At 43.1% G+C, this 27,300-nt stretch overlaps 1 protein-coding gene across 1 annotated transcript in view; it reads left to right on the top strand.

Annotated features, from left to right (window-relative positions):
- Positions 1 to 1,177: 1,177 nt before the first annotated feature.
- reln (reelin) overlaps positions 1,178 to 27,300 on the top strand; it is an 88,722-nt gene continuing 62,599 nt past the window's right edge. The window contains 2 exon segments of the mRNA XM_063899453.1: positions 1,178 to 1,430; positions 19,455 to 19,562. Of these exon segments, the coding sequence (XP_063755523.1) occupies positions 1,178 to 1,430; positions 19,455 to 19,562 (361 nt within the window).

Raw genomic sequence — 27,300 nt, 5'->3', positions numbered from 1 at the left:
GGGGTGTCGGTTCATGTTGTTTGTATTTATTCCTGGATTAAAAAAGGAGAGATGGGGATGGGGGGGGTGGTTTTTACAGGGTGTTAGAGAAATACTTAACCATCACTTGGTGAGCTGGAGCGGAGGCTGGTGGGGGAGAGAAAGCAGCATTATGGCTGGTGTCTGCACAGTAGTAGTGGGTTAATCCAGAGAAGAGAAGCCTGCTCAGACAGGGAGAAAAAAGTTGGAGAATCTTGTGGAAAAGGAGATTCTGATGGGAATAAAAGCAACAGTAGAGATGAAGAAAAACAAATCTCTGTGCTGCTGAGGACGAGAGGAGAAACAGAGATGTACAGGGTTGGAAATAGAGGGAGATCCAAAGTGGGGAGGGGGGGACCAAGTGGGAGAGAAAGAAACCGGGAAGAAGAGGGAAGTGAAGAGAGCAGAAGAGGGAGGGAGAAAAGAGGTGTGATAGTGGGTGGGAGAGGAGGAGACAGTCTGGTGGACGGGCAAAAAGACAAAGGAAAGAGAAGAGAGTAAAAAGGATATGTCAGTAGGCTGGTTAGGGATGGAGGGACTAACAGATGCATAGAGATAAGTCAAGGTCTCAGGAGAGGGATACAAGAGTGCAATGTGGAGTAACACAGTGTTTTAGTGAGAGGTAAGAGAAGGAGTTAGAGGGGGGGAGGAAGAGATTAGGGGGAAAAGGCAGAGTGATAGACTGGCAGAGAAGAGGGAGGAGAGAAGAGCTGGATGAGAGAGAGGAGGGAGGCCGTCTCTTAGAGCGCTTACAGCACGCGTGGAGCTGGTGTTAGAGCGAAAGAGAGACAGAGAGAGGGAGGGAGGGAGGGTGGGAGGAGAGAGGGAAACAGAGGGAGGGGGTGAGGTATTTAAGCGCCGGAGCAGGACAGCACAGGCGAAGCTCTGAACTCCCTGAGAGTGAAGGTAGGACAGGGAGAGGAGGCAGAAGAACAGAGCTCTACAGTTTTCCTGACGGCCAAGCCCACACACTCTCACACACAAATATAGCGCATACAAACACACTCTCACGCACACACTTTTGGACTTTCGACTCAATTGTGGACTCCAAAAGCTGTCCTCTCTGGAACTCTACCTGTGCCTTTCTCGCTCCCACTCATCACTCTCCTCAACTCCTCACTCACTGTCACTGCCTCAGCCCCCCGCTTGGTGAGGGCAGATGGCCATGGCGCGGGCCTCTCTCGGGGGTGCCTTAGGCTGTGCCCTGCTGGCCCTAGTCTTGGGGAGCAGCAGCATGGATTTCGGGGCGTCCCCCGCAAGCTTCTACCCCCGTTTCAACCCCTTCTTCTTCCTGTGCACCCACCACGGGGAGCTGGAGGGAACCGGGGTGGCAGAAGGTGGGGGAGAGGTGCTACTCACCCTTCAAATTACGGGGAACCCCATCGCCTACACCCCTGGACAGGAGTACCAAGGTGAGCACACCACCTACGGTGTCCACTTTGTTTTTCATGCTGCATGTTAAAGAGAATGGGATCTTCAAGCATTCATTTGTGTTGAATCACAAAAAAAATAAAAATGTGTTGAATTGATCTGATTGTAAATTTAACTGGTTGAGAAAATGAAATTCATTTTGTATTATTTCACAATAGCTCTGTGATAAATTCACTTTAAAATGATTGTTTTTGTAAGACATTTTACATGAAAGATAATAAAACAACTTTATGATGAACTCTACAAACACGTGTGCAGTGAACACATTTTACTTGCAGCTGTTTTGCTTTGCACATGAGGTACCGCTTTGGTACAGCATGGGAGTGTGCCGTTTGTGTGGGGAGCTGTTGTTGGAAACCATCATTTATGTAACTGTAATAAGTAGTGATGCTGAGTGGGACTCCTGTTCAGTGCCGTGAGCAGCTTTGGTGTTTTACTGCGCTGTGATCCTGGTACTCCATGTGTAGGTGGCTTCTCCACAGGACCAACAGTTAGATCCCTCTATCTGAATGAGAACGAGTGCGAATGGACAACCGGAGCACAATACAAAGCTCTGAGTGCTGGAAGTATAGACTTAGAGATGAGTAAATGATGTGTAGCATGTAAGAGGAGAAAGAGATTAATGTCCTCTTTCCCACGCTGATGTGCTGGCACCTGATCTGGAAAAATGATCCCCCTCTGACCTCCCAAACTGTCTCATCATTCCTCACTCACTCACTTAACACTAGGGACAGTGACCTGCTCAGGCCACCGACACACTGAGGTCACATTCCCATGCAGTTATCTTCTTCTCTAAATGTATACACAGATTATGTATATAACTGATAAAATCTAGCATCCTAAATATACACACATTGTGTGTACATTACCCACAGCTTCTCCTTACCCCATCTTTGCTGTTTCTCCTCTAATTTGATATGGAAAACAGTGGATTTATTACAATGCACTTGCGCTGCTAACAACCGCAATCCATTCTCGTGGCAAATAAACCTCTTCATTTTAAAAAGGATATGTGCAGCAGAGTTTGTGTAATTGTATATTGAAAGAAGAGGATTTGAGAAGGCCAAGAAAACAGAGCTGGAAACGATAGGATTCTGGAAGAAGACATATTATCCTCTGAAAATAACAGCCCGATTCAACCCTTCAGTCAAGCACCTTTTAACAGGGCCGGGCTTGTAGGGAGAGATTTGAATAACTAGCTGGTGGATGGGAGGGATAGCGCACGGAGAGGTTTAAATAATTAGCATTAGAAATGTGGTGGACTGGGAGGAGGGAGAGATTTAAATAGGGCCACGGCTGGGATCGGATGGAGTAGGGGGAGATTTAAATGACGATGAGAGGATTGAGCAGATAAGATACCAGCAGCGGGGCTTGCACGGAAAAATGACATTGTTCCAAGCTGCTCACTTTTCTTTCTCCGTCCCATGATTTGGCACATGGTGGTTCCTCATTGTTACATTTCTGGGGTTTTGACTGAGTTTGTGTAACGTGGCTCTCTGTGTGTTTAGTTTTGAAATCAGGACCAATACCACTCTCTCTTTAATTTTATCCCTTTGATCTTATAGAAAATTTGATGGTTACATTCATTCTTTCATGTTCTTACCACAGTAACTGTCAATGTTATTGTTACAAGAATTGTGTGGTCGGAGAGCTATACATACGGTCAGATTGAGGGTCGATACTGTTCTCCTGAAAGCATAATGAGAGAAAAGCAGTAAATCACATCTTCTGGTGGTGTGAAGAAAAGGGCATGGAAAGTGCTTGTGCCATTTTTGTCTTCTGCGAAAGAGCTTTTGTATTTTAGCGTGCTTCTTTATTTGGTTTGATCTCAATTTTTTTTCTTTTTCAGATAGCTTTTTACGTGCACTCTGGGCTTTAGTTTTGGATTACATTTGGTTTAATCTTCTAAAAGCAACGTGTGATCTAACCACTGAAAGAGCTGCATGTGGAAATGGTGGGCGGAAGGCATTAGAGATGCTGGCCGTGCGGTTGTTGAAGGGCTGTAGAGAAGAAAAACTGAAGAAAGGAGAGAGTTTGTCAGTGTAGGGAGGGAAAGTAAGATGGAGAAAGTAGCTTTGAAGACCCGCTACAAAAGAGACAGGAGGTGAGTGTCTTCAAGACCCAACTCAGTATTCAGTGCCGAGGCAAAGGAAGATTGTGTGGCCGATTTGTCGTACAGTAATTGGGTTTCTGACCTGACCTCACTGCCTCTCGCTTCTCTGTTGCTTTTGAGTGATAAGACCATGTGTGGGCAGCATACTCTGTGTGTGTGTTGTAGACTAGATTACTGTGTTTAGCTATCAGAATGAAATGACCAGGGAGAGAGGTTGCGTTACTCTGTGTGAAATGTTTGAGAGGGTGGGTGTATTGGCAGGGTCATCATGGACAAAATGGAAGCAGAAATACTGTAGAGACACTTTGAACTGCTTGGAAACGGAAAGAGGGGAAATGAAAAGATTTCTGTGCTTGCATTCAGAATCAAGGGTCAATACTTGTAATGTACTAGACAAATGGAGACCAAGTGTCACTCACACACACTTACATTCTGCCCACATACAGTCTCATCTTACAGAAGAGAGAGAGCAGCAAGAAGAAGAAGAAAGGTCACACTGGGATTTGAGTCGGTCCTCTAAATAATCAAACACCCTTTTTGAACCACTTTTACTACACTCAGGAAGTTCTTTATTACAAAAATGTCAAAGCATTTTTTTTTTCTCTCTGACATCTTTTAACTACTAGCTGAATGGGAGATGTTCTCCATACAGCAGCGGCATGTTTATAGAAAGCAACATCAGAGCTTAAGACCCAGAACCCCGTTTCCAAACACAGTCAGTCATAGGTTGCTGTTATTCCTTCTTGTGTTTTTCTTGTCCTTTTTCTTTGGAAATATTACGTGTTCATTTTCCAAGATAAAAAACAGTGTTCATAAAGGGATGATGACACAGCAGTGGGAGAACAGGAAGAAGCCAAATTCTTCAAAACAGACTGTTTTAGTATCAGAAAACATGGCCATTCCAGCAAAGCACCGTTGATTCAAATCATGATGGATAGAAAGGATAAAAAGCACAAGAAAGCACAATGGAAAAGATTGGGGAGGGAATGATATGGCCGTGCTGTGTCCTCTGCAAGTCAGTAGAGAATAGCTGAAAAAATGGAGGTGCATGAGCAGAAAATGGGCCAGGGAGATTGATTGAGTGCCTTTGGGTGTCGAGGAATACGTAACATGTTTTCTGTCTATTTCATGTGCAGATGTACATTACTTGTGGATGTAATGTACTGTTGAGTTTATCACGACAGCGGTTTTAAGCTGCATGCTTGTATGACATTGCAGTGTTTATGTCTCGTGTCAGTTAGTCTGCTGATTTTATGTTTATGGTATTAAAAACCCTAAATGAGTGCTTGTATTCACAATGCACGTATTTGCATATGGAGTTTTGTGTGTTTCTATATGCAGGGTTGTTGATGTCGTTGTAAAGCACTGAATGAGTCACTCACACTTGCCTCTGCTGAGACATGCAGGTTCAGGTAGCTCTCCCTCGCACTACATTCATTGTTCCTGCAAACCATTGAAAGCCAAACACTACCACAGTGCCACAATTGAAAAACAGAGTGTAAACAAGCGAGCTGCTTAGAGAACTAGTTGACAGTACAAGCTGAAATAGCCATTGCTAATCTGTCAATGGTCTCTACAGCAGTCCCTTTTCCATGGACCTTTTCATGTGCAAATGATTGAAGAGGCCCAAGAAACAATCAACATTTCAAGGAGATTTGGACGTTGGCACAAAATGACCTTCTTAATGGGAACTTGGAGATAAATTCCTCCCCACAAAATGCCATCAGCTCTTCCCATGATAACTTATCAGATTAGGCATTGTGAATTACTTCAGCATCTCTCCTGCCAACGACTAGAAACAATTCAATGTGTCTTGCAATGGGAAAAGGGCCATTATCTATTTGAAAAGTTGATAACATGTCGTGATAGGGGGATTTTGTTTTGCGACTTTGCTGTTGACCAATGTCTGTAGAAGAAAAAAGGCATGTGGAAGTAAAGGTCACTGTCAGAAGGTCCCGGTAAGGCTTTAGGAAAGCAGATGTTATCTTACCATACTCAGGGGCATATCAGTAAAGCCGCAGTGAGACATCATGGAAACACACAGCCCATCTTTAGGTCTTTGCAAACTCACATTTGTCCTTGTCATTAGATTATACTCCAAAATGCCATCAATCTGCTGTGACTTCGGCAGCCCGTCGGATGTCATCATCGCCTTCTGTAGCACTTAACCTCTGAGGGGACCCTTATGGGTCTGCCGTCTGACCTCTGGCCACTTCTTGTCAGTGCTGCAATGCTTGGAGATCTGTTCCTGCGGAGTGATTAGATTTGGCTGGTGTTCCTACTCATCCTGTCCACCAGTCTAGTGCTCCTTATGTCTCTGTTGATCTTAACTGTGGCATTTTCATATTTTTTATCTATTTAAAGACCAAAAAAACTCTTCGGTATTACTTACAGTGCAGCAACCATTGGTCGGTGAACCATCAAAAGAGTGGCCTAGTTTTCTTGCAGACATCCAGTTTCGGGGAACAGGGACACTAAAAAACGAGGTAAAAGTGAGGAACAAGTACAGGGGATAGGGGCTAATGGTTTAAGTCTCTCTTGTTAGCAAAAGAAAAGCAACATGCAGATAGCACTAGCACTTTCATTGGTCCAAACCTGTGCATTCATTAGCTTCCCAGCTCTTCAGCCTCTCTGCCTCCTGCTGCTCTGCCTGAATAGGTCACTTCACTGAGCAGAGAGAAGTGTGTCAAGTGTGTTACTGTTTGTATAGGCTTGCTGGGTGTGTTTGGGTGTTCTGTCTTTGTGGACATTGAATGATGAACCATTTAAAGAGCATTGTGTTCCTCAAGATATGCCAGTTTTCTTTATATGATGGAGCAGATGGGCGAGAAATGAGAATGGATATTCATTGGGAATCTTTCCTTTGTCACACATGCACGCTTGGCCATGCACACAGCACTCAATTCTTAGTGGGTGATCCATCATGACATACAGACAGGTCAGATGTTACGCTGGCTAAACACAAATGTCCTGATCAGCAGGCTATTACGACTCTTTGTGGGAATGTTACAACGGGATATGAACAGGAGGTTAGTATTTTCCTCCTGTCAGGTGCTTAATGGCTGTGTCAAGTTTCTTTCACGGGAACATGATCTAGCTATTATAACATACTGTACAAACCTAAGAAATTGTAATGAGGCTACAAGAAAACTTGCAGTGACGCACACTTTGTATACCCTCATAAAGAGGCAGTGAGCTGCAGCAGCAGCTCTACTGGAGATGGCTCAGATGCCACCTATACGCTACTACTTTGTGGCGAATTGATTTACTGAATCAGAGCACGGACAATCGCCTCAGATAATAGTGATATTGCTAGTCTTTGCCAGGCTGAGGCCAGGTGTGGTAGAAAGAGCTAAAAATGAAGGCAGTGAGTGGATCCCTGCCAGGCAGAGGTGTTTGCCTGTGCCAGCAGTATCTGGGCAAGCTGCAAGAAACTCTTACATGTTTTATTTTAACTTCCTCAGCGCATTTATTTTCCAGCCAAAACAAGAAAGCTCTTAACAAGCAAATGTGAGTTGTGTTTTCAGTGACTTTCATGAGTGGGCAGACGAGTGGGCGTACGCATTTTAAGGATGTTGGAGTGTGTGCTTGCTGTTTAGGGGTTTGTCTGATTTGGAGTGTCCCTCTGTAGATTATAAAAGCTAGGGCGTGCCGATGCTAGTCTACTGCTGTCTTGGTATGTACTTGCTTGCGTTGATTCCTGTGTGTTTCCTTCTGGTGTCTAGATATTATTAAGACAGCACAAGCCCCAACACAAATTCCACCCCTGGCACTCCTGGTACAACAGCAGCAACAAAAAAAACAACACAAACTTTGGTGAAATTAAACGTTTTTCCACTCCTAAAGCACAAAGCATTTGGTAGCAGTTTTGTTGGCTCCTTACTCACATTCCTGTTGTTGTTAAAGGTTACGTTTGATGAGGAACTCTGTATTTCAGCCTTTGTAAATGTATCACTCCCAATGGAAAGCTATAGTAAGTAAGAGAACACCAGCTCCCAGAGCACACACAACATACTCTAAACCCTGAGGGATTGAGTAAGAATCCGAACCACACAGCCTAAATTTGTTCAATAGAAAACACAAGGGAAGCACCCTTCTAAGGTCTATTTGAATTATTTTTCATTGGTACATTACAGTTCCCCTCCTTTCCTCTGCCTCTTTGATGTTTACTTGAACTTACGAATAGGTTGTAAACATAATTACAATGTTGTTGTTTTTCTCCATAGAAAGCCCCAACACCCAGTCTACATATAACATTATGAGCTCTATATGTCTATGCAAACTCATGCTAATGTCCCCACCCCAATCTACCCCTCAACAATGGGCCAGTGTTCATTCTCCTTAAGGAGTACCAAGTGTCTCTAAGCCGGATTTTAAAAAGTGATGGATGCCATTTGAAACCTTTCTTCCCTCCTCCCCATCCTTCGTGCTGGACGTGTTGTTCTCTCGGGTGGTTTCCCAGCCGTTGTTGATTAGCGTGTCAGCTTTGCCGATGGCCTCTTCCTTTTAGAGAAAGGAGCTCCTGTTGGAGGATTGTGTACCTCCTCCTCCTCCTTCTCCTCCTCTTCCTCTGGATCCTCCTCCTGGCGACTTCATTGAGAAAGCTGTAATCCCTGCTTGGGGGGCAGTGTGTCGTCTGTGCTGATAGCATTCAGAGGGCCTTGTAGCACTCCAATGGACCCACTACAGAGGAGGCGGCATGGTGCAACTGGCTGGGTGCTGGGCACACGGCGCGTGGCACAGGCGGATTAGCCCCGGCTCTACCCCCCATTCAGCTCCAGCCTCCTTCAAACAGGCAGGCCCCTCTGCCCACAGAGACACGGCAGGCTGTTAGAGGCAGATTACACATCCGTGCACATGCACAAGCTCACACGTATTGCTGCTGAAACTGACAGCATGGGTGAGGGGGTTAGGGTTTACAGAGCCCCTGAAAATATTTCATTCCCCTAATGCGCCGTGTTGAAATCCCACGTATCAAACCTCATACCTCCAGCCCCCACAGGTCTGCGTGTCATCTCTGACTCAGGATTAGAACATCCACAGAGATTCCCCCAATAGACCAAATATAAAGATAAGGACTTTAATCTTGCATTTAGGATTTACCAGGACCTCTGCTGAACTGGAAACGTACCTTTGCCTTTCACATGTCAGCAATAAATGAAAAAAAATCCCTACCATGGAGTACCCAGAGGAGCAGCATGTCTTACACCTCAGTGGATCAGGTGTTTTATTGTCTTCTCGTCAGGGATTGATTGCGATTGAAGAAGTGATACTTCATCTTCCTGCCTTACTGTATTCAGGGAAAGCTGCCTGTTCCCATCCAAAGTAAAGGACAGTTTTCCTCTTTCCTCACTTTCTGGGAACGATTGTTGCTTTCAGCTCAGCGCTTAGTTATACAGGAACCAAGAACATGAAATAAGATGCCTAATCACACCACCACCAAGTAGAATAGTTCTAACAAGGTAGTGGGACATTTGTTGCCAGTTGAAGTTGACTGTGAATGAGGCTTTGCCAAGGTTTAATGTCATTGTCAGTGACTCAACCCATTTGTTTTTGTGCGCATGTGACTTTGTCTGGAAATCAGAAGGATGCAGAATTACGGAGTTATTGAGTTATCCTCTCCATGGAGTGTAAGCAGAGGTCCGAGCTAGAGGTTAAGACAGTTAAGAGGTGGGGATGAGGGAGGTGATGGAGGGAGCGTGACAGTGTTAATTACAGCAATGAGCGCATTCTTACCAAGCTGAGCCGGTGTGATTAGTACTGGATGTCAAGGGAAACGCTCCCCATTGATCCACTGCCAGTAGAGACCATCTAGTCTTTCATTACTGCAACCAGCTTGTTAATTAGAAATCAATCTTTCCCCTCTGCTCTATGACGCCCCCCCTCCAGACCACTGTGTCACTCTGCTTCCACCCAAACATTTATTCTCAAAAGCAATAGAGGCACTTCAGACTTTGACTAATGTCAGTAGTTTTTCACTTAGTTGGCCATAATCTGTAATTTTCAAGCCAAGAAAGAGCAGGGAGCGGAGAGCAAAAAAGTGAGGCACCATATCCTGCCTTCCTTTCCAGCTCCCAGGAGGTCTTTCAACTCTTTAAGGAATTTGCCAAGATCTATTATTGCTTCGAGACTGAGCACTGAATTCAAATGTTCTTGCTGGACAACAGTTATCATGTTGTCTTTCAACAACATCTTTGTTCAATTATATATTTATAGGATCAGTGAGAGACCTGTAGTTTTTTTTTTATTAGACCGACGACAACTCATTTTTATTCAACGGATTAGGGATGTTTTACAGACTTTTACAATAGTTTTGACTCTTACTATTACTTTTTGGATGAGTTGAACTACTGACAATAAATATATGATAATCTGTATCATAAGTGATGTTTTAATGAAAATATTTTGTGACAGCTCAGTTATTGATATTAGATCCATCATATCTGGTATACTGGGAATTGGTAAGGACTGCTACTGCAGGAACCTTGACTTTGCGTTTTTGCTCTGTGTATGTGCTCCTATATGCACATCCAGTATATAAGTGTGTGCATACAGTAGTAGGCGCAAGGGAGAGCAGCTGTTTGATTTTACAAAAAGATAGATGAGTCCAGATGTTTTTGGGCAGCAGGCATTTAAAGCTAGAGCAGATGCCTTTATGCTACAGGCACATGTAGATGGACTCATTTGCACTCAAAATGTGTCTCATATAAGAAAAAAACCAACATATATTTAATTTTAAATGCTATTTTTTATTAGTTTGGTTGTAGAAATATCCAAGTGAACCCATAGCACTTTCCAGGACTCATACAATTATATACAAATGTAAAACGTATTCTTTCAAAGTCCATTCATACTGCGTGAAAGGATTGTTTTTCACGTTGTTTTTTGAACACAACTAACAATTGCAGTCCAACATAAAGTTAGCACCATGTATTTTACTTTTCACGAGGCTGAAACAGTTCAAAAGTCCAGGTTTGATTCTCTGATAAAAACTGCAGTTTGAAGTGTCAGCGCGAGTGGATGGCTAAGAGGAGGGCAGGTGCACCTGGCGCTCACTCACTCACCTATTCTCTTTCATCTCATAAACCTGAGAGAGCCTGGAATATGCAATGTTGGAAATATAGGGATGGAATTTCAGCAAAGAAAAAAAATGCAGGACTGTTTTATATATATATTGCATGTCTTGGCACAGTACACTATGACATTAAAGTATTAACTTTTAAGGCTATTTCATCTCAGTTGGAAATGATTCAAAAGAACCGCTGTGAGTCATTTTAATAAAACATGACCGAGTAGCTCCAAGATATTGACATTTATTAAGTTTGGTCTATTGGTCTCCTTGTATGCGGGGATAGTTTTATTTTGTGTGCCAACAGAAGCAGCCCATTTCAACTAAACAATGATAGACTAGATTTCCTCTATATTTTGACTCCTGCACAGGTGAGTACTCCTCTACTGTACACCTTTTATAGCTGAAGTAGCTGCAAATGTATCCATGATTCCGACCACTCAAAACGCTATTAAACAGCATATTAGGTTTACAACAAAACATCTGTAATTTTAAACGGCACCATTGCTTGATGATTGGTTACATTTACTGTATTTATTTTTCCTGAGAATGGTAGAAAAGACAAAACTGGACAGGAAGACGTTTTATGGTTTATTTGTTCTGCTTTTGAATCCTCATCTACTTCCTTTTCCACAGAAAAGTTGTATCTTACTTCCTTCATTTGATCCTTCTCGTTGTGCCTTTTCTGACTTAATAACATGCAGGAAAGAACAAAGGTCTAATGACAGGGATTTGGTGCTCGGCTTCATATAAGATATTGGATACAATGGCCTCTGAAAACAAAATAGTGCAGTGAGATTGATCTTGGCCATTGTGCTGAATAGCTCCAGTTCAGGTTAGTTTTAGGATTGTCTCATTAAGATTGTTGTAATTATTGTTCTGCAGTTTTGTTATTATGATCAGGCCCACCAACCCCCCTCTTCTTGCTCTGTCACAGAGCTTTTTTATTGAATGTTTGTGGGTATGGAGTGGCTGTTCAAAGGATATGACTTCTATGGCCAGGTAGGTCAGACTGGACTGACAGGGTGTCAATCTCTTGTCCCTCTGTGTCTGCTCATCCTTTTCCTGGTTTCAAGTCTCAAGGCCTGGCTGTGACCGATGCCTTCCAGTCATGGCTCGCTCAGCTGTGAAGCATTTTGTGTTGGGCTGTTGTGGGTTTCAGGGCAGCCGGGACCAACCAGCTGTGGGAAGGGGGTGAAGGTCATGTAGGCTAAGTACCCTGGTGTCCCTGAGTGGGACATAGCAGCCATGCGGGTCATATAGGCTGTGGTTGACAGCTTGGCACTCATTACCTCCTTCCTGTTTCCTGGGCTTCTGGTTGGCTCTCTGTTTTATTGTGTTTCTGTGCAAGTGTGTGTGATAAAACGTGTCTCTTAACACATGTTGATGGATGTGTGTAGTGTCTTTCTCAAGCTTGCCATAGATTTGAAAGTTTTATCGTGTGTATTTGTATTGTGTGTGTGTGTGTGTGTGTGTGTGTGTGTGTGTGTGTGTGTGTGTGTGTGTGTGTGTGTGTGTGTGTGTGTGTGTGTGTGTGTGTGTGTGTGTGTGTGTGTGTGTGTGTGTGTGTGTGTGTGTGTGTGTGTGTGTGTGTGTGTGTGTGTGTGTGTGTGTGTGTGTGTGTGTGTGTGTGTGTGTGTGTGTGTGTGTGTGTGTGTGTGTGTGTGTGTGTGTGTGTGTGTGTTTGTGTGTGCGTGTGTGTTTCTGCCCTGTGAGGAGTTATGGTTTGGGCCATTCTCCAGTTGTTGAGGCTGGCTGGGCTTTTAATGTTTTCCTACATTCCTTTGAGTTTGTCCCTGGAAGAGGAAGCTGTAGGCAGTGTCTCATCTCAGGAACCTGTATTACTTCACATTAAAGTGGTTTATGTGCTCATGTTAAACAATTTGTCATGTAATTGTGTGTTAGCATGTTCCGTATGGCTCTGGTAGATTGAGGTATATATGCATTGCTTGTCATGGCTTTATGGCTGAAGCCTTTTCTGTGTCTGCAGAACACATGGTGTTGATCATAAGGACAGCTCACTCTCCAGTCCTGGCAGCCACCAAGCGACAGAGGGAAAGAATCAGAGTGTTCCTGAACTTATTACAATGTAACCCTGTACAGCAACCACCAGTTATGCATCTTATGCTGATTGATATTCCCTTTACACTGAATGTTTTGTAAATCTACGAGTAATGATTCAGCATTTGGATGCTAGATGCTTCAAGTCCTGGTTCTTTTTTTTTTAATCAATTTAGCTTTTGGTCTCGTGTGTACAGTACATATTCCTACTCTTTTTTCCTTCTATCAAGATTAACTAAGATGAGGTCCATACAGAACCTGAGGTTGTTGAAACCCATTTACATTTTCATGGCAGGGATCTGAACTTGGATAGGATCTGGGTACTGTTTGAGGCCTCTGTACAATCAACCAATGAATAATGTTGAAAGCCCAGAGAGATGACTTGCTATCAAAGCCACTTACAGGTAAAGAGAACAGCCTTTGAGTTTTCACAGCGTGAAGTGCTTCTTTTTTTTTAGCACATTTGGAGTTCTTCATCAGTGGATAAGCCTTTCCAGTGTTGCTTGTAAATCAAATGACCAATTCTTGGTACATTGCTCAGGAAAAAAAGCATAATAGTACATTGTGTGCAGCATAGTATAGCTTACAGAAAATGTGCAAATGGTCCAACCCCAGATATTATGCGAAAAGGAAATGTTTTTGAGACATATCATCTTATATTCTCTGGAGACACCTGTGCTTGCTTGTCTTCAAGTATGTGACACAGGCTAATATGGATGCAAACAGATCGCATACATTGCATGGTATGAAAGCATCACAATGAGTGTGATTCTGAAGCAGATTATGTGTGAGGAACAGGATGTTTGTGATGGAACTGCCTCTTCTTTTCTCCACGGCTGTTGCAGGGGTGAAGCCAAGTAAGGGAGCTTCAACTCCCTCCTCTGTAAACAGAGTATAACTTTAACAAAACTGGACTCAGTACAAGAACAGGCTACACATTATGATCTTTGGCAGGGATCATGAAAGGATCTGTAAACCGGTCACAGGAGATTCATTACTTGTGCAAAAGATGTTAGAGATGCTCTTGTTTGCAGACCTGTAGAAGCTCAGTGTCTGATAGGTTGTCTGTGATCGAGTGCTTCACAGCAGCAGATGGCAGTGCCAGCAGGCCAGGATGGTGCCAGGAGGTTACGCAATGGAATGATGCCTCTAAGACCTGACTGAAACACCACATGACACATATATGTGTAGAAACACACTTCCCACACAATCTTCTGAAACTGTGGAGAGACATTCATACCTTTTGAGATTCAGTTTGTCTGCGTCTTATTGCTCTTGTGTCATTTTTTAAAGGATCAGTCTTTCCCTTTCTCATCAGAGGACGTAGAAGTATATCCTTCACGGTGTCATGCTCAGGTGACTGACAGTTTGAACAATTTCAGGAAGCTCAGAGTGAAGTGGCACCCCGACACTGGCATGGCCACAGAAACAGATGGAACCATAGCTTCCCTATGGTCTGGCCTCCATTTCCTGGTCCTCTCTGGGGCACGTGAGTCTGCCAGTGGGATATGGGTCAGATGGTCGACTATCTTTGACCAGACCTTTGCCAGGAAAACCTCCATCCTTTTGGAAACAAAAAGAGCACCCTCCTGGTTCACTGGAGGAAAAAAGAGGGGATTTCATTGATAATATTTTCTGTTAGAATACAGCTTTTAAAGGATTTACCCTCACTATGTGGCTGCTACTACCTCATGCTTTAATCATTTAATGGAACATATGACAACGTTTTCTTTACCCCCTATAAATGAGAGCTACCAAATGTAGTCTTTTCAACCTTCTTTGTAATCATGTCTTTTTAGTCTTGGGGCATTTTAAATAAGGGGTATTAAATGCAAGTGGACAAGACTTCTCAGAGCTTCTAGACGACCTGTCCAGCTCCAGTCTTGTTTTCTCCCCATGCTGTTTTCTTAGAATGAACACATGCCTCCCAGTGTTGCCAAACACACGCAGACCATGCTTTGCTTTACCTGAAGGAGACATTATCAATGCTTTGAGGATGCCACCCGGCCTTATTTTTGTGTGCCTAATATGCTTGCTCACCCAGCACACACTCTAGTCTTTTTCTCACGGTTTAATAAACCTACTTTTTTTTTCAAGAAAATTCACTGAAAACATCTTTCAATCACGGCTGCTCTGTGTATCTAAATACATAAAGATAGAACCAGAAAGAAAAAAGATTTTCTGTCTACCTGAGGTGCTCTCATTTCTAAATGCAACAGTACATCTGTTTTTGGATTAGTTTAAAACCCCTGTTAAAAAAACACTACCTTGTTTGTACCATGTTAAGGATGCTTTAGCAGTGCTCAAAATGAGGCAATGGAAACCTGTAGAAAATATAGCCGAAAAAAGAAATAAACCAAATCAAACCAAGATTTGTTAGTACAAAAATGTAGCTTACTGTTGTCCACATAAATAAACATAAATGGAAAATAGACATTGCAATTAACTGGCAATTATTTGTGATCTTATTTATGCTCAAAAGATTGTCACAGAAGATTCATTTTCAATTACTGATTAGTCGTTTCTGTGTGTGTTCTGTGTGTGTGTGTGTGTGTGTGTGTGTGTGTGTGTGTGTGTGTGTGTGTGTGTGTGTGTGTGTGTGTGTGTGTGTGTGTGTGTGTGTGTGTGTGTGTGTGTGTGTGTGTGTGTGTGTGTGTGTGTGTGTGTGTGTGTGTGTGTGTGTGTGTGTGTGTGTGTGTGTGTGTGTGTGTGCGTGCTTGAGAACTGAATTACTTATAAGCAAAGCGTGTGTGTTTTGTTGCGTTGTATAGTGTGCTGGTACTTTGTTCCTTAACATTACTCCTCACGGATCCACAGAAGTGAAGAAAGCCCCAGGCCCATCAATAGTTGAGTAGGAGCACGGTTGTGTGTGTCTGTAATGAGGCATACCACATCGCATCATCAATATTACATGCCGTGTTAGGATGCCAGGGGATGTGCTCTATAGTGTGTTCAAGTATAAAGTACGAGTGTGTGTGTGTGTGTGTGTGTGTGTGTGTGTGTGTGTGTGTGTGAGTGTGTGCTATGCATATAGTGTAATGAGCGCTTTTGGAAGAACTAAGTCAGGTGCACTTACAGACTCCAGACTTGTCCAGGAGCATGGAAAGGTCCTGAGTTGTGGAGTTGTGAAGTGGGAGGGAGGTAGCAAAAGGAATGCCTTCAGGTGCACCTGACTCCTCGAGAGCTGTGGGTTCTCAACACATCAGGAACAGCTGCAACCTCCACATGTTACTCTGCCCCCGCCCAAACCATCCCCAAGACTAACCCTTGCAATCACACAAACAAATTGCACATGACATAATATATTTTAAGTATATATAATTGTTGGGAATTGTGCATCAGCCTCTTAAACCTCAAGCTCTGCATTATCCAGATTTCAGAAGCTCATACAATTATAGTTTCTAATAGTCCCCTATTATTTGCAATGGATGTGATGCCGTTTTATCTACTGTATGTTTTTACTTGAACATCTTCTTCATTATTCATAGTTAAAGTATTAGTCTTTTTTAAGTCTTATTGCAGGAAAACCTTGAAACTCATTCCAGATGTTTGGAAGACTTATCTAGTGTAACACCCGATGTGTGTATATGAACAATCATGCCGAAGCGCACACACACACATACACACACACACCCTGATAATGTGTAGAACGAGCGTTGGTAATAAAGTTCAACCACAGTCTCTCCTCATGGCTTTCATCCCCCTTGGCCAAGTGAACAGTACTCAGAAAGAAATGAAGTATGGACAAGAATTTTAAAGGCTACCATCAAAGGCCGCCAGCCTCCTCCTTTAGATCTGTGTGTGTGCGTGTGTGTGTGTGTGTGTGTGTGCGTCCTCGTGTGTGTGTGAAAAATACCCCCACAGGTGATTGGATCTCATGTCCTCTGATTGGCTCATCCGTCTGTTGCGTTCCACAGGCAATGAAGGGAGGGCCTGTCTAAATAATTTAGATCTTGGATTTGTATTGATCAGGTAGCGCTGCTCTCTGCGGCCCACTCCACTACTACCTATCTCTTCATCCCTCTTCACCCCTGCTCGTGTTTTTCGGTTGTATCCTTGTGCCCCACGCTTTGCCTCCCCTTTCACCGTTTCTCAGCATCAAGTGCAGCATCAAACAGAGTGCAAGCACACCACTGTGAGGGAGCAGAAAATGCATGCGAAGGGTGTAGATAGGGGAAAGTGCAGGAGAGAGCATGTTCTACCACTGCTGGAAGAAAGGTGTAAGCGGTGGGTAGAGACATGGATTATGAAGCCAGGAAAAAGTGTGTGTGTAGCCTGTATGCAAGTGTCTGTGCAGAGTAATGGAGTGTGTGTAACCTTGGTGATGCATGTCAGTGGAAATTCAGAAATTAACGTATTGTATGTACTGAGGCTGGTGAAGCCCGGTTCAACTTAATGCATTAAGCCCAGTCCATTACCCCATTAAATACAGCATCATGCCATGGCCTTGGATCAATACAACATCATGTAAACACGGATAACCTGTCCCTACCACACTCTGGGATGGATTTGTTGAATAGATAATGTATTCTGGGGGGCAACAATAGCATAAAAGAGGAGATGTATGCTCAGCATGAACATGGTAATTGCTTGTTTGAATGGAAAGGCCTGCATTCTGTTGGTATTGTAGTGTGAGAGGTGCACTGAGCAACATGGATTGAATATGATAATGTTTCTGTTGCCAAGCAAAATATCCGTCTTTCGCACAATAGAGCTTTTTGTACACGCTGTACATGCTGATAGAATTTGGCAGTGCTGACAAGAAAACGGGAATACAGAGAAATGACTTGTTGCTCACGCAGAGATATTTATATAAAGGAGAAATATTTACAAATAATTGAGTCTTTATAAAATCATTATTTTGAGAGAAGACAACATTCTGTTAACAGGTTTCATTAGTCTATTGAACGTTTACACATTTCCAGTAGATGATTGAAACAAAAGCATAGACTAAAATCAAGTGTGAACCATTATCTTAGATCGTAATGCATTAGTGGTCTTTAAAGAATATTCAAACAGAGCAGCCTAACACGTTTGTAATTTACTGCTGTATAATGTGTTGGTGCAAATAGCATATAAAAAAACAGAATTAGTGTTCAAGCTTGGTTTCTTTGTAAAAAAAAGAAGAGAAAAGGGCACGTCTGGATATGATAAGGAGACCGGTGGGATGAATTATTGAGTCTTTGATATGGAGGAGAGACGGGAGTGAAGCAAAGAGCTGAACCATGCTCTTAAGACAGGGTGTAACACTCCTAATATACACAGAAACATGCAGAACACACACATTCAGACACACATAAATGCTGGGCGCCAATGCGAGAGTGTGTTAATGGAGTCACCCAGACAGACAGGCAGTGAGACTGGGCCACACAGTCTGCTCTTCCCACAGTGAAAACACACAAAGCCCAAAAGAATGAACGCCCTAAGTCCAGACACTTTGCTATTCCTACAAAAGAAACACACCAACGCCGCGGGTGTTTCCTCCTTTCCCCATCCACTTTTCACCCAAAAAGCAGGGGGATTCCAGGGTCAGGAAATAACAATGCCTTCATCTTTCCCCAATGCAAGATGATTGTTTTCCCCAAAGTGTAAAAGTGTATTTTTATGGGAGTGTGTTTTCCTTTGAGCCACAGACTGTTCCCCTATGCTCTGATCTGTCTGGCTGGAAGCAGTCCAGTGGCTGAGCTCCTTCCTCCAGTGATGTAGCTGGCTCTGTGGTCCTGTCACTCAGGGCCTTTGTTTACAGGGTAGATCGATAGTTAACTTGCTGCCGGATACACTAAGCTGTAGATCTGTACTGCTGTGTAATAGACCTCTGGCAGTTTTCTGCTCTGCTGCTGTTTACAATGACCTGTGATGAATAGAGGTTTCGCGAGAGTATCAGGGTTACAGCCAATTAGCTCATCAGTCTCTCCTTATACGGTTGTCAATAGGGACAGGCTTCAATTAAAGCATTGTGATTTGTTCAGGATGAGTTAGATTACTTTCATGAGCCGTGTTACAAACAGTGATTTAATTATATTGGTTTGTTTTACTTTACATTAGACTCAAGCCTTCATTTAGCAGGCTCCTGTGTGTGTATATGTGTGTGTGACATTATTGCTCGCGCTTTAACACCTGCTTGCCCATCTGTATGCTCTCCCCCCACCCCCAAGGTAATGATCACTTTATATTAACATTGGGTAACACCTGAGCTCTGTGCTCATTAGCAGCAGGATTTCAGGGAGCTATTGTGTGAATACACTTCCACACTTCCTGTCCACATGCATGTTCATCACACCCACTAATTATTTGTGTTGCTTGCTAACCAAGTGTGAACATTAGTGCTGCAGAATTTGGAAAAAATAACAAATTGTGATCATTTTTGACTGATACTGCAATCATCAATGATTTCCAATATCAGAAGGAATGATTTACTCACATAATTATTGAAAAGTCTGTAGAACACCAGACTTCTCTGGAGCACCACAATACTGAATTTAGAATGGTCTTTTCACATATTTTTTCTTAATGAAATTTTAATTTCCAATAGTTCATGTTACGCTTTTGATACGACGTTCATTCGAAGCAGTCTTTGTGAAACTAACTTCGTCTGTATCACCTTTGTAACTGAAAAAAAAGAGCTTACTTTCCATTCTGCATGTAGGTTATCAAATAAAGCTGGCTAACATGTGTAAGGATAACGTATTATATTTCATAATTTAAATTTGTGACACAACAAACAGTTTCAAAGCTTGACAACATGTTTCCTTGTCTCAACAGTAACCATCTCCACCAGTGTGTCCTTCGATGGTCTGCTGGTGACCGGCCTCTACACCTCCACACCGGTCCAGTCTGCTCCCATCCCTGCTCCAGCGGCCTTCGGCTTCGGTGAGTGTTCATAAGATACCACTCTCGACTTTTTCAACGGTTCATTCGTGCGAGACGTTCGTGCCAATACAAGCCTTTAATTAAATCCTCAACTCAGCTTGCATTTTAGCACAAACAAACTCTCAGATAATCTAAATAATATCATAGTGCTGGGAATAAGGAGTATTACAGTGAGCATGACCCAGCTCAGTTATCCACATCCGTTCCCAGAACGAGCATGAGACCACTTCCCCACTCCTGTTGTGACAGGCTGTGATGGATGAGGAGTGGGGCTGATGTGACCATGGGTTTGGCCAAATTAGTTTTCATTGATGCTTGAAAGAAGAAAAACAGAATACTGAATATAAGATGAGGAAAGGACATTGGAGAACAAAGCAGCACAAGTATGAGAAGCCTCTGGGAGACAAAACCCAACTTCAAATAACAAAGCAGAGAGTATTTATGATCACCAGGTCAGCTGGTCAGATGTTGAGCTGCAAATACAGTTGTATTGCATATGGTTTTATACTGTATCATTGTAATAGTGAGCGGTTATCCACAGATGATGCTTTAAAAAAAACTATTTGGATTCTGGATTTATTAAGGATTTTTCTTTAGCTTATTGTTATTTTGCTAGAACAAATGAAAACTTCTCATGATATGTTAGTTTGTTTGTCAGATTACAGTCTCTTACCCTTATCAGCCTATTTTAAATCCTTTTCAAGTTAAATCTAGTCCTAAAATAGTGTTGGCAAGTACAGTACGATTAGGATTCACGTCTCAGATGAAGTGTTTTCTGTTGTTGCCCCTGTGTGCAGGGGTTGGGGCTCTCTTGGGGTGATGGATCGGCCATAAAGAGGTCCTTAGAGAGCGGGGCTACTGGCTCAGAACTGCTGCCCAGCGGGCTCACTTATCCTGACTAACTCCACTGTTCTTTAGGCTCTGACTTCAGCCCGGCCAGGGCAGCTCTCTACTCTTGGCAGCCCTGTGTATTGGGGAGGAATCCAAGCAAGATTGCGTCACCTTTGCTTCACTCTCATTAATGTGAACAGTTTTATGAGAAACGCTGCACAGACTGATAGGCAGCAGCTTGTTGAACTGTGAGTTTCTGTATGGTATGTGTTTAAATAATTCTGCAAAGCCTTCCGCTACAGTACAGTATGTGTAATCTGCTAAGCAGCGATGCTGTCCAGGTTTCACAGCAACAGTGACTAGGCCTGTCCTCAGCTGAAAAGCTCTCTCTCTCACTCACGCACTTTGTCTCTCTGCTCTGATTCCCCTGCAACCTTGCTCAGTGTTGGCTTCAGTAGTCCATGGAGTTACATACTCAATGTCGTCATGAAGGCGAAACAGAGCGATGATTCATTACTGCCGCCAAAGCCCTCTTCTTTGTGCCCATGGTGGGATTGTTGTTTAAATGAGACTTTAAGTTTTGCTTTGTTTAGTTTTTTTGTGTGAAAGATCATGTAGATGGGATTTTTACGAGACACCTACGCAGCCTGGCTTTTCTGCTGATCACTGACCATGGCAGGGGGTCACATCTGGGCAGGCTCTTCAGCTTTGGGAAGGCTGGAGCGGGATGCTCCAAGAGAGAGAATAAGAGGGAGTTTCATCAATGAGCTCATGGAAAGCCAGTGACAGCGCTGTGCATAAGAGATCCAGTGTTTGAGGGAAATGCTTTGAAGATAATGCACTGGAACAATAATGGAATGAGAAACTGCTTGATGTTCATTGTTGTTGGGAAAAATATTAAAACATCTGTGAGGACAAGAGGGTCACAAAAGTCCCATTGGGAGTTTTAGAAGGCCAAGTTTTAGTGTGGAGGGTCTATGAAACGTTGTGCCTCTAATCCCCCCTCGATGGAGGCATGTAGGGGACACAGATACACGTGGAAACCAACATACATATACACAAAGCAGAATGAAAAAAAACAAAATACTCATCAACCCTCACTCACATACAGCCCCACCACATGTGTACAGCTGCTAGAGCGGCGGCTGGCTGAGTTAACATGTGGCTGACAGATGTACCAGTGCGGGATCAACATGAACTCCAGCGCGGGGATAATGAAACCTTACTGCACCGCCACAGCAGGACCGCACACACAGGGAGATATCTGTGGTAAATGAAGATAGCTGAAGGTTTTTGCTGTTTAAAATCACAAGCAAGGGGCACTAGCAGATCTATTATTTCTGCTGGGATGATTTCAGTTAAGGGAAAGACAGAGATGGACATAGTGAGCATGAATGGTTTGTGGTTTGTATATGAAGTGCACTGTGGAGACAGAGAGTTTTGTGAGTGTGCACTGTGTGTGGGGATGTCGAGCGGTTGGTGTGGTCAGAGCTGTTGCAGCAGACAGACTGGAAGAACGCACTCCAGGCCTCCATTGACAGAATTCCCCGCGGGCTTTGGTGTCACCCTTCGCTGCTTTTTACGGAAAACTAATAAAACCAATGCATGGCCACACCGCATGCAAATACACAAGCACTATCAAGGGTCCTCCTCTTCCTTTGTCTTTGTGTTTTATATTTAAGTTTTATTATTAATTAATGTAGAAACATTTACATACAGACACCAGAGTCAGAAGTGAGTATTTTTATTGGCTTCCACTCCCTCTGCATAACAATGCATTTCACATAACATTAGTAATAAAAAATGTTAAGCTTTGAGGGACTGACTTTTTACTGCGTCGTCAAAACACCCACTCATTGTCGAATTAACTAAAGTATAATGGAGCAATTGGGGTGGCAATCATGGTAGTCTGAGGAATGTCATTACTACGGCTTCTGGCCCGAGGCTCGTTCCTCGACGGCCTGAAGGCAGGGGATCCACCACCAGTCGCCGGGGGACTAACCACAAACCTTTATGATGCTCTGATTGTTTTGCTGTGGCTAGTGCAGAATCAGACAAATTGGAGCTAAAAACAATGTTATTTTTGAGAGCCAGGACAACTTGAGGGAGACAGAACACAGGAGTGTAATTTGGTTGTGGTTTTTATAAATATGTCCATAAGGGGCCAGATAAACCAGTCTAGCACAACTGCAACAACTATTCTGTTTCAAAGTGTGGGGCTGGCACGAAAGACTCAAAATGTTATTATGGGATTCATTCAGCCACAATATTAAGTTAATGAACCAAGTAGAGTGTATAGGGTGATTCAATTGTAAGATCACCCTATACACTCTTCCCGCAGCCTCCGCTCCTCAGACGCCAACATCCTCTCACTCCTCTGTCGCTGCCCCCTCCCTCTGGAACTCACTCCCCAAAAACATCTTTGACTGCCCGACCTCACCGTGTTTAAATCTCATATCTCACCTTTTCAAAACTGCTTTTAATCTGTAAATTAATGGCGTGTTTTAAATATTTAAAATGGATTATTAATTATTATATTATTTAAAAATTATTATTATTTTAAAAAATGGATTATTTTATTTTTTAATTACTATTATTATTATTATTATTATTATTACTATTATTATTACTATTATTATTATTATTATTATTATTACTATTATTATTATTATTATTATTATTATTATTATTATTATTATTATTATTATTATTATTATATTGTGTAGTTTTATAGTTTGACAAACTCATTGCTCAGACTTTTGCACCATGATTTACAGTTTGGTATCCTGACTCCTTAATAGTGGAACGAGCTCGCCACTGACATCAGGACAGCAGAAACCCTGCATATCTTCCGTCGCAAACTGAAAACGCGTCTGTTTCGATTGCATCTTGGCAATTAAACAACAAAAAAAGCACTTTATAGAGTTAGCTTAGGCCTTTTAACACATTTACCAGCGCTTGCAATGGTATGACTTGCTTGAGCTGAATATAACTGAACTTTCCGTGTTGTTCTCAATTTAATTCTCTATGTTTTTTTGCACTTATTGTAAGTTGCTTTGGATAAACATTAGTGTGTGTGTGTGTGTGTGTGTGTGTGTGTGTGTGTGTGTGTGTGTGTGTGTGTGTGTGTGTGTGTGTGTGTGTGTCTGTGTGTCTGTGTGTCTGTGTGTCTGTGTGTCTGTGTGTCTGTGTGTGTGTCATGTGCTAAAGGGATGTCTCATTTATACTCTCTGCCTGAAAAGAAACATGCATCAGGACTAAACCAGCTGAACTCAAACTTGTGCTTCGTGTTTTTCCTCCCTTTGACTTTATTCCATTAAGAGCTCTTTTTTTCCATTCCATTTTCCTTATACTGACATTTACAAAGATTTTATGATTTATTTAGCACATTACCATAACTTTGATTTATGTGGTTTGGGTTTACATATGAACAGCTTGCTTTTGTATGTCGCTGATGATGAGGTGATTTATTGAACCCCACAGGACATGGTATGGAAATAAATGTCAAATTTCTTCTGATTTGTTTTGCTCTGCTCATGGCTAAATGTTTCCCTTCACATTAAGCAGTAAGTATTCATTATAAATACTTCCAGATATTTTACAAGTTCAATTATGAAGTTTAGGAACTTTAAGGAAGGAGGGAGTTAAATAGACAGGAGAGGGAAATGGTTGTGCGGAAAAGCCAACATGGTGCTGACAAAGTGTTTGAGATTAAGGGAGTGAATGTGAGTCGAGAGTGAAGGGAGAAAATTGGAGAAAGTTTGCATGAAAAATTGCAAAGAGGGACCTATGAAAAGGAGACAGTATGTGAATGATATAAGGAGGGGGACGGAGGGAGAGAAGTTAAGAGGATGGCGTTCCATCACTCCCTCTGACGGAGAGGCTGATTGGTGTTGCTGTGCCAATGCTGAGCTGCTGAGAAACTGGTCATTGATGGATGGCTCGTTTGCAGGCTGATGTTTATTTTGTCGTTAATTTGCATATTTGTATGTTTTTTTTCGGGGTGGTTCTCTTCTGCTAGCAAGGATCAGTCCCCATCTCGATACTGTATGATGGATCTGGCGCTATGACAAAAAGGACAGCTTAGTGACAGGGACATCCAGCCAACACTCTGTCCCCATGACGGATGGGCTCATGCTAACACAGCACGATTAGAGATGAGATCCTGCTGCACCTTGACCTGTGGAGGACGGTGTGCAGCCAAATCATACCATATACATTTAACAGGATTCATGCAGAAACAGAAACATATGGTAATACACAGTCATGAGTGGTCTTCCTTTTTTTTCATTATGCACAATTATGCATTCAAATCCTGACATCCCACATACTCATCCATCTTAAGGCTGAAGGTCGGCTGTCTGGGCCCTCCTGCCAGCAAGCCAGATTGAATGTCAGCCAGAATGTCAGACTATGAGAGATGGCAGCTCATCATGTCAGTATTTACAGAGACACACTCGCAGGTGTGATACGGTCTGAACAAAGCCTTGTTTTGGAGGCACTAACAGTCCCAGGAGAGCCCAAGTGTTCTACCGCATACCCCTTCCATCAATGGGATGTGAGGGCGAAAAAAAGGAGATACTGTGTAGGGAGAGATGGAGGATAAAGAGGAATGATATAGAGAAAGGTTGGTGCAGGGAGAAGAGAAGGGGCGAGGGAAGGGGTTCCCATGGGGAGAGAAGCTGTCAGTCCCTGGGAGACTTCAAACGCACCGCAGCCCTGTGATCAACCTGCTCCCTGGCTCTTCGCTGACAGCTCCCTGACTGCGCCGCTTAGACTCCTTCACACACACACACACACACACACACACACACACACACACACACACACACACACACACACACACACACACACACACACACACACACACACACATATACACTTGCTTGTTACCATAAAAGCTCTCACTTGCGGATGTATCCACTCATACCGCAACACATTCAAATTCCATTAACACACACACACACATACACACACTGATTCCCACACACATTTGCTCTGACATCCAACCTTGTGATAACCTTGGTCACTGCCAAAGTTCCCCTGTTTCAACTCTTTCAAGGATGTCGCACAGTACCCAACTGTTGCTCCTCCACAGTGGGCTGAACAGAGGAAAGGTGGTGCTGGTGGTGAAGATGATGTTGATAATGATGATGACTTATCTAAGCCATTACTCCTTCTATGCTCAGGGCTGAGGCACCCAAAGGCAGATCCCTCCTGAAGATGAATTCATTAGTGCAGAAGATGAAATGAGTTGTCATGGGCAGGGTTATGTATGGGAGGTGATTTGTGTTCTCTGCGGCACAGTGTTAGATCAGACTTGAGATCGGCCGGGTCGACTCGCTGTAAATCTCCCTGCTTTGTTGGCACAGGACTTTCCCAAAAAACCTCATGCCCAGACTGAGTCTCTGTTCTCTCCCTCACAATGTCCGGCACGTCCTCCTGCTTCAATCTTCAATTCCTTGATAATGCTAACAGGTGGCTAAACATTTGGGTGCTCTCAGTATCCAAAGGAAAGCTTGAGTGATTATGCACCACAAGTCATGTAGCTTTCTTTCATGCCTGGAAGCAAAAAGCAACTGCACCTTCAAAGAATTCAAACAGCGTAAATCCATTATTAATTCAAAGCAAAACCCACAGCAGACTCTGGACTAAGGCACTAGTGATGGCCATACATCCTCAACAGTGTAGGTCTCGCATCTCAGGTGTGATGGTGAAGTAGAGCTGCTGGAGCACTGCTGCTGGGAATTTACCGGTTCACTTAGTGTACACTAGCTCTCTGGGAAAACATAGTCCCTTCTTTGAACTCCCACAGCTTCCCTAGGTGTGCTTACTTTTGTATGTGGTGTTTAGTTGTGTGTGCCTTTTCTCATGCATTTCTGTGTCTGAGGGTGTGTGTCTGTGCACAGCCATGTATTTGTATGCATATGCTGGGCATTTGAGTGCTTTTTTTCTTTGAATTCAAATGTATGGTAAATAAAGGTTCAGGGTGACCGAGAGAGCACGCAGGAACTGGACTGACTGTGATAGAGATTTCAAAGTGGTGTGTGAGATGTTGGCCAGTTTTTTATTTTATTATTTGTATTTTATCCTGCAGGAGAGAGCAGCAGGCGTAGGCTGTTTCTCCCATGTGTGGTCTCTCTTGAGCAGAGCAATGTTATTTTCTACCATGCAGAGAGGTTGGTTACATGCCAGAGAGATTGAGAGAGAGGAGGGAGAAATAAAGATAGAATAAAAACAGAGAGAGCTTTGACTCAAACACTGCTCAGTTTGACACATTTCTGTGAACACTAGTGGGTTTGCATCATTTCAACAAAGAGACAGGATGACTTTGAAATGTATCTCTGCTGTGTTGTGATATAGAACTCCTTTTACCTCCACATTGTGTGGGCATCTGTGGGTTTGGTGTGCGAACTGCGAGGAAAGTAATTTCACAAAGTGCACGCCATCCAGGCTGCACTCTGAGGTCTATTCATTTTTAAAGTTCCCTTGCAGAGAGTATTAGAAAAAGTGGAAGTGCTCTCTCTGACTCTGTGAAATGAGGAAGCTTAGAGGCTCGGCTGGTTTTTCCCTGTAGGGTCCTCCCTGGATCTGACCCTACACTCTCGCAAAGCCTCAGAGAACAACATCTGTGCAAGAATTCTCCACTGCCTGGCCCATTTTATCTTCATTCATACAAAGTTATCTGTGGACAATTTACCCAGATCCAACCTGACCTATATTTTGGCAGTGGAAATAGTTGATGACCTTCTCTGTGTTTCGCCCTCCTTACGAGAGCCAGGCTGTTGCCGTGATTAGTTCACTGCCTCCCAGCACTTCTCTGTCAGACCAGGCTGAGCTCCAGCCTCCTCCATAAACACATTTAGGTACACACACACACACACACACACACACACACACACACACA

This window comes from Eleginops maclovinus, chromosome 2 (assembly GCF_036324505.1).
Source record: "Eleginops maclovinus isolate JMC-PN-2008 ecotype Puerto Natales chromosome 2, JC_Emac_rtc_rv5, whole genome shotgun sequence".
NCBI classification, from domain to species: domain Eukaryota; kingdom Metazoa; phylum Chordata; class Actinopteri; order Perciformes; family Eleginopidae; genus Eleginops; species Eleginops maclovinus.
The sequence above is the reverse complement of the archived record's forward strand: the minus strand, read 5'-3'. Positions and strand labels throughout refer to the sequence as shown.